At 35.9% G+C, this 7,835-nt stretch overlaps 1 protein-coding gene across 1 annotated transcript in view; it reads left to right on the top strand.

Moving 5' to 3' along the window:
- Nucleotides 1-7,835, top strand: part of PDE7A (phosphodiesterase 7A) — a 125,795-nt gene that overhangs the window by 91,752 nt on the left and 26,208 nt on the right. The window contains exons 4-5 of the mRNA XM_011940878.1: nt 3,107-3,258; nt 5,449-5,512. Coding sequence (XP_011796268.1) covers nt 3,107-3,258; nt 5,449-5,512 — 216 coding nt within the window. The remainder of the gene's footprint in view (nt 1-3,106; nt 3,259-5,448; nt 5,513-7,835) is intronic.

Genomic DNA, 7,835 nt, shown 5'->3' with positions numbered 1-7,835 from the left:
AAGCTGGAGGCATCACGCTACCTGACTTCAAACTATACTACAAGTCTACAGTAACCAAAACAGCATGGTACTGGTACCAAAACAGAGTTATAGACCAATGGAACAGAACAGAGCCCTCAGAAATAATAGCACACATCTACAACCATCTGATCTTTGACAAACCTGACAAAAACAATAAATGGGGAAAGGATTCCCTGTTTAATAAATGGTGCAGGGAAAACTGGCTAGCCGTATGCTGAAACTGGATCCCTTCCTTACACCTTATACAAAAATTATTTCAAGATGGATTAAAGACTGAAATGTTAGATCTAAAACCATAAAAACCCTTGAAGAAAACCTAGGCAATACCATTCAGGACATAGGCATGGGCAAGGACTTCATGACTAAAACACCAAAAGCAATGGCAATAAAAGCCAAAATTGACGAATGGGATCTAATTAAACTAAAGAGCTTCTGCATAGCAAAAGAAACTACCATCAGAGTGAACAGGCATCCTACAGAATGGGAGAAAATTTTTGCAATCTACTCATCTGACAAACGGCTAAGATCCAGAATCTACAAAGAACTCAAACAAATTTACAAGAAAAAAACAACCCCATCAAAAAGTAGGTTACTGTTTCATAATAAATACAGTACAACTATTCTGCAACATTTTCTAAAAGTTTTCTAAGTGTGTTGGCTCTAATGCATTAATTGTATTACATTTTTACCTTGATTTGTAAGGCCATATTTGTAAAATGGAGAAGATAATCTTTGCCTTCTTCACAGGATGGTAATGATTACTAAATGAGACAGTGGATGTGAACATACTCTTGTAAAACTGTAACGTGCTTTACCAATACAGAGATGGTGGTGCTAGTGTTACATTAATTAGATCTTACCTGCTCCCCACATACTCATGCAATGCCATTCTGTCCCTTGCAGATCTATGTTTTTCTAGTAATAAATTAGAAGAGTCCATTATATACTTAACATTCCTTTGCATTAGCTTTTTTCCTTCTGTTTCTTTTTCTGTCCATACCTTCATCTAAAGTAAAGACTATTCTGAATAATGATGTACACAGAATTTTGTAATGAACAGTAAATAAACAATACTGTATAGTTGTAATTTAAAAACCCTTGTGAGTAAACAGGCTTTATAAACAGATCTGTGTTTTTTAATCCACGTGTCACCCTATATAGGGTATGTGACCTTAGGAAAGTTATTTAATTTCTTGTAGACTCAGTGTTCTCATGTGTAAAGTGGGGGATACTATTTATCTTTTGAAGTTGTTGATGACTAAATGAGATTCTTTTTACAAAGCACTTGGAACATTGCCTTCATAAAATTTACCTAAATTTCTGCAAACAGACTAATTCTAGTTTAAACATAATCATCACTTGATATTAATAGTTTTTACTATTTTGGTTCTAGTCCTTTAAGTAAGTTATATTGGTAAAGATCAGAAATTTAAGATTCACAATTGTTTTAGATACTTGCATTTTACTCAGTGGAGTGAAAAATGGGAGAAGTAAATCACACAACAGTGTGCATTATTTCACTTCTTGTTTATTTGTGTGTATGGGAACCTCAGAGCTCATCATATATTTTTTAAATAGTATGCATTTATTTAGTATATTTTACAATTACCTACTATATGCTTTGCATTACTATTAGGCTTTGGAATACAGAGGGAAAAAAAATAGTTCATGACTGTACTGAAAGTCATCATTTGTTCAAGGAGACAAAAAAGTAATTATAATGTCAGAAGTACTATTATAGATGAATGCACAGGGAGCTTTGGGAAGCCAGAGGGGGTGCTTCCTGCCTCTTCAAGATAGGGGCAGTGTACTAAATGTGCTTCCCAGGGTAGGTGATACCTGAGTCAAGTCTGCAAAGAGCCAGACTTGGAACGTGAAGCCTTCTCTTCCAGGCTAAGGAAATGAAGTTCATATTAAGATGATGAAGAGCCATGAAATGCTTTTATTTAGAGCAAGATAAGCAGATTCAGAATTTCTGAGAATTACCTGGTAGCATACCTCCAAGCAATGGGAGCAGCATCAATTTTACCACCCTCGACATGGCTACCATTTAACACCTGCTGTGACTCTGACTTGTATGTATATATTATCTCATTTAATCCAGCACCCCTTAAATTAGATATTACTGCCATTATACAGATAAAGAAACCCAGGGCTAGAGGTTAATAGAGGAGTGAGTGACTGGACATGCAACAGAGAATATGTTTGATTACCTTCCATTTCACCTGGTAATTCTAAATTAAGAGAGATGATTTATTGATCCTCAGTCTTGATTTTTCCTGTTTTATATTGTGAACATTTTACTGAATTTGGTTTGATTTTAGAGTCTAAAGATAACGTACGTTCCCTGCAAGATAGATTTTAACCCAGATCTGTCATTTTATCTGGTGCCCAATCCAAGGAACTCTGGTTTATTCAAACACTAGAGGGAAAAAATGGCTGTGTTAGACTCACTGAAAGAGAACATTCCAGTCTGTAATGTAGAACTGCATTTTTTCTAGAGCATATCATCTTAAATAATTTTTATCCCTATCCTTTAGAACGCTTATAGGATATAAACCACTTTGCTCCCCCTTCTGTCTCCCTTTCCTCTTAGTTATCTTAAGTAAATATTTGAAATGATACCTCATTGGGATATGAGATGTTTTACTTTGTAATTGTTAAAATCTCATATATAACTTAGGACCTGGCTTTTCTAGTAGTTTAAAACTAGTTTTTTTTCCTGTTTCTGCTCCATGTTTATGTGGTGTATTGAAGCAAAAGAGTTAAGAGGTGATAGCGTTTTAAAGTTAAAAAAAAAACCCTGATTATTAATCTTGCCAGTCTTCATTGGCTTTCTAAATGCTGTCAAAATTGGCCATTGACCTTCATCCTTAGTTCTTTCATTGAAAATAGAAATGTAATAGAGTGGGAACTCACTTTAAAAAAAAAATGGAAATAAAGTATCACTTCTCTCCTGAAAATGTGGTATAATTATTTAAATGAATTTTTAAAAATACTTGTTCATAACTAAAAGTGGTATTGCAAAGATAGCATGTGTATAATTTTAACTTGCTGTACTCACTTTTTATTCTTTTTATTCCAGCTCAGTCTGAAATTGAAGTGTCTGTCTCTGCAAGGAATATCAGAAGGCTACTAAGTTTCCAGCGATATCTTAGATCTTCACGCTTTTTTCGTGGTACTACAGTTTCAAATTCTCTAAACATTTTAGATGATGATTATAATGGACAAGCCAAGGTATGTATAGTTTTTGTAAGAAAACATTAATTTTTTGATAAGTTTACTGAAGCCCTTTATTCCCCATACAGTAATGATTTATAGAGTCTTTTTGTCTGTCTGTGAAAAGCAGTTAAGCCCGTTTTCCAGGTTTTTTTTCTTTAGAGCAGCTGTTTATTTTATAATTAGACATTCCAGAGCAAGGGAAATTTCTGAAACAACTAAAGTAGTGACAGTGTTTTCATTTATTATAACATTACATAACAAGGAGATCAATGGAACATTAAACTGTAAGATCTCACAGAATTGTAATGCTGGGAAGAATCTTAAGAGATTATCTGATCTCATCATGTCCATATTCCATCAATAAGGAAACTGAGTCCAATAGAGCACGAGGGACTTGTTTACGCTCACCTAGCTGGTTAGAGGTAAACCTAGCACGGGAAGTTACATCTCTGTCTTTCTTCTGTCTGTGTATGTGTATTAGTAACATCTTTTCACAAAGGTCTCGTGACTTCTAATCAAATATGTTTTCATAGTCTCTTGCATCGAGAGAGATTTTTGAGGGTTTAGATGTATCATAATTAAACTTGTCGATTGTGAACATTATTTACTTCATCTTTTTATATAATTTAAAAAGAAATGTCTTATTGAACATCAGGGTTAAATGAGCTTGTTTTTAACCAAATGAGGATTTTAAATAGTATTAAATGTTCAATGTATTTTAAGTTATTCTTTAACTTAATATTTACAGGCCAGATTTTTGAGTTTGCGTAGGTAAGTTTTTAAGTTGTGTAGGTAAAGCTGGGGTGTCTTCTTTACAGTTACATGAAAGTGAAAAAAATTACTTCCCTGTTTAGTAAAAGAAATCAGTGGAAAGTGTTCTTGCTTGCTTTAAATGTTAAAACGTTTACAAGTTCTGCCTTTTAGAATGAGAGTATCTCTATGTCATTTGTTGTTATTAGTACTGTCGTAATTAATGATTTCTAGTAGTAGTATCTTAGTGTTGCTCATGTCAGTGTATTCATAAATGTATATAACAGTGAACTTTTGGATATAAAATGTAAGTTTTTTTTCTAGAAAAAGTCCACAGAATGTTCAGGTTAAGAATGTATGGTATAAAAATATTTGGTTTTTAGGGTCTTTGTGGAATTTATTTGCTTGGCTGAGGTACACATTATCCTAAAAGTTAATGTAGTAAATTGTATTATTTTATAAGCATATTTAGATAATATAAATAAATATCCATAAGTTAGAAATTTTTTTTTAAAACTGAACAACAAATAATTTAAGCATAGTGCGGTGTCAGTGTCAGATGCCTAGGTTCTAGAAACAGACTACCTAATTTAAGATCCCAGCTCTATCACTTTATAGCTGAGCAAGTTAGTTATTTTTTTGCTTGTTTCTACGTCGCTAAAATGAGAATTGAAAACAATGCCTGGGCCGGGTGCAGTGGCTCATGCCTGTAATCCCAGCACGTTGGGAGGCCAAGGTGTGAGAATCACTTGAGCCTAGGAGTTTGAGACCAGCCTGGGCAGCATGATGAGACCTTGTCTCTACAAAAAAAAAAAAAAAAAATTTAGCCAGGTGTGGTAACACACGCTTGTAGTCCCAGCTTCTCAGGAGGCTGAGACAGGAGGATTGCTTGAGCCCAGGAGGTCGAGACTGCAGTAAGCTGTCTTGTTTGTGCCACTGCACTCCAGCCTTGGTGACAGTGAGTGTGAGACCCTGTCTCAAAAAAAGAAAAGAGAAAACATCTGATAGTGTTGTTCCAAGTAGCAAAAGAGTGAGTAAGGTCACTTATAACAGTACCTGGAATAGTAAATAACCAATAGTGTAACTTATTTTTATTAGATTGTTTGCAATTAAGTTTCTCAACCATACAACATTTGAACCACACTTCTGTGATGTTAAGTGATACTAGAATTCTTAAAGGTTTGCAGGACTATAGCAATAAGTTGGCAAACATAACCTTCCTGTGCATTCATTAATTCAAAAACAAAATAATGTTTCATTTTTCAAATGGAGTTTATCCCTTTGAGCATTTTTTTGGAGCCAGTTGAAAAAGTCATGATTAAAAGAAAAATGATACTTGTATTTTTTAAAGGAAATCAATCACTTTATATTTTCATTAACTTCTCTATGGAATATCCCCAAAAGACAATGTTATTGAAATTAAATTACATTAGAAATGTTTGGTTTTCATTTCAGTGTATGCTGGAAAAAGTTGGAAATTGGAATTTTGATATCTTTCTATTTGATAGACTAACAAATGGTAAGTGAAGAATTTGACTTGCTCAAGTTAATGTAGTCTAGACTACTGCATTGATGGTGCAGCCACTGGTGCATTGCTTTCATTTACTGTACTAAGGTTGTGAGCCTTCTGCTGGAAGAGAGAGTGTGTTAGCCCATTTTCACGCTGCTAATAAAGACGTACCCGAGACTGGGTCATTGATAAAGAAAAAGAGGTTTAATGGACTCACAATTCCATGTGGCTGGGGAGGCCTCACAATCATGGTGGAAGGTGAAAGGCACATCTTACATGTCGGCAGGCAAGAGAGAAATGAGAGCCAAGCAAAAGGGGAAACCCCTTATGAAACCATCAGATCTCATTAGACTTATCCACTACCACGAGAGCAGTGTGGGGGAAAGCACCTCCATGATTCAATTATCTCCCACCGGGTCCCTCCCACAACACATGGGAATTATGGGAACTACAATTTAAGATGAGATTTGGCTGGGGACACAGCCAAACCATATCAGGGAGCATCATTTTTTCTCTTTTTAAGTGACTTTTCTAAAAGTCTACAGAATCAGTCTCATATATACTTGGCTGATTGGTTGGCAATTGCTGCTGCTATTATTAATAATAACCCAGAATAAACATTATCTCTTTTTTTTTTTTTTTTGGTTTCTTTTAGATTGTGGCCATTTACAATGACATCTGATATTGTATGCCTGTTTTGATTGCCCCTGCTGAGTGGTGGATTAACCACCTTTTGGCACATCCTGACCAACAGCAGTGGTTCCCTGCTTTCAGATAGAGAATGGGGAAGAGCTGTCACTTCTTTAGGAGGGCTTGTCAGAATCTGCAGAGTATGGGTGATCGGGGGAAAAATGCCCACAGGTGATTCTAATCTGTTTACCCACTCCTGAGTTTAGTTTGGTTCTGGATGGAGGGGTCATGTTTTCTTGTTCTCTTTGGGAACAGGAAAATGTTCCGTAAGAAAAGGAACAGGGAATCGCTCTTATTTAGGATAAAATTGTGGGCGTAATTATTGGTGGTACAGTTGAGGACCGCCAAACCTTAGGCAGTTCTACCTTTTAGTATATTTTTATTTGGGTAGCTTTTCTAGAAATACAATTTCCTTTTTTCAAGAAAGTGTTTGTTTCCATTTTTTAAAAAGTTCCTTCGTGCGTGTTTTTTTTTTTTTTTTTTTAAACCCAACTAAGCATCTCTTATTTTGAAATGTTTTGTTGATTTATGTTCTTATTCACTGGTAAAAGCAGTTCAACTAGGCCGGGCGCAGTGACTCACGCCTGTAATCCCTGCAATTTGGCAGGCCAAGACTGGTGGATCACGTGAGATCAGGAGTTTAAGACCAGCCCAGCCAACATGGCAAAACCCCATCTCTACTAAAAATACAAACATTGGCTGGGTGTGGTGGTGCATGTCTCTAATCCTAGCTACTTGGGAGGCTGAGGCAGGAGACTTGCTTGAATCTGGGAGGTGGAGGTTGCAGTGAGCTGAGATTACGCCATCTCATTCCAGCCTGGGCAATAGAGCGAGACTGTCCGAAAAAAAAAAAGAAAAAAAAAAAAAAGGCAGTTCAACTTTCTGCCCCAGAGCAGAAAGTACACTGAGAGGAAATCAGTACTGACTTTAGAATAATGAAACCACTGCTGTACTTTGAAATCACCTGCTTTTTCTTATTGCTTTGGAATGAAGTGTCTTTGATAAGGATGCCAAATATGTAAAATGAACAAGCAAATTACAACTTTATTTTTCTCAAGAATCAATTTGGGTCTGTTAGTATCACTCCATTATTCTCTCTAAGCTGTATGGCAATGCCTAATGGAAATACCTTTGTCTATACCTTCTGTTTGCTTATGAGTGTTGACAGAAAATAAATCGGACTGATCCTAGGCAAAATTGTGAAGACAGTGAAGTTTGCCTTTATCAGCAAAGCCACCCTCCTGCCTCCCTGCCTTTTTATTCCTCCCCTTTGCTATCTCTCTTCTACTTTTCCTTTGCCCTTGGTGATTAAGTGTTCTGTACTTCTCCCTGCCCCCACCTTGGCCCGTACACACAGGAAAGGCTCTGATATCATTTACACAGTTAGCCTTTCCTTGGCCCTTCCGCTTTTTGAAAATATAGGTAGGTGAAATATCAGGTGGCCCACCTTCTTCTTGCTCAGGGAAATTCCCCTTTCCTAACTTAACACAAATATTACTTTAGGTATTATCTCAAGACAAATATAGATTAAACAGTGCCATCCTTAACACTTTCAAAGTTTAGCCTTACATAAACTCTCACAGCTCATAGCCTATTATTAGTCTACTAGGACACTTGTCACTCATTGAAATAGTTGATTGTT

Source organism: Colobus angolensis, unplaced genomic scaffold (genome assembly GCF_000951035.1).
Source record: "Colobus angolensis palliatus isolate OR3802 unplaced genomic scaffold, Cang.pa_1.0 Scaffold194, whole genome shotgun sequence".
In the NCBI taxonomy this organism is placed as follows: Eukaryota; Metazoa; Chordata; class Mammalia; order Primates; family Cercopithecidae; genus Colobus; species Colobus angolensis.
Note: the sequence above shows the minus strand (reverse complement) of the source record. Positions and strands in the feature narration are given on the sequence as shown.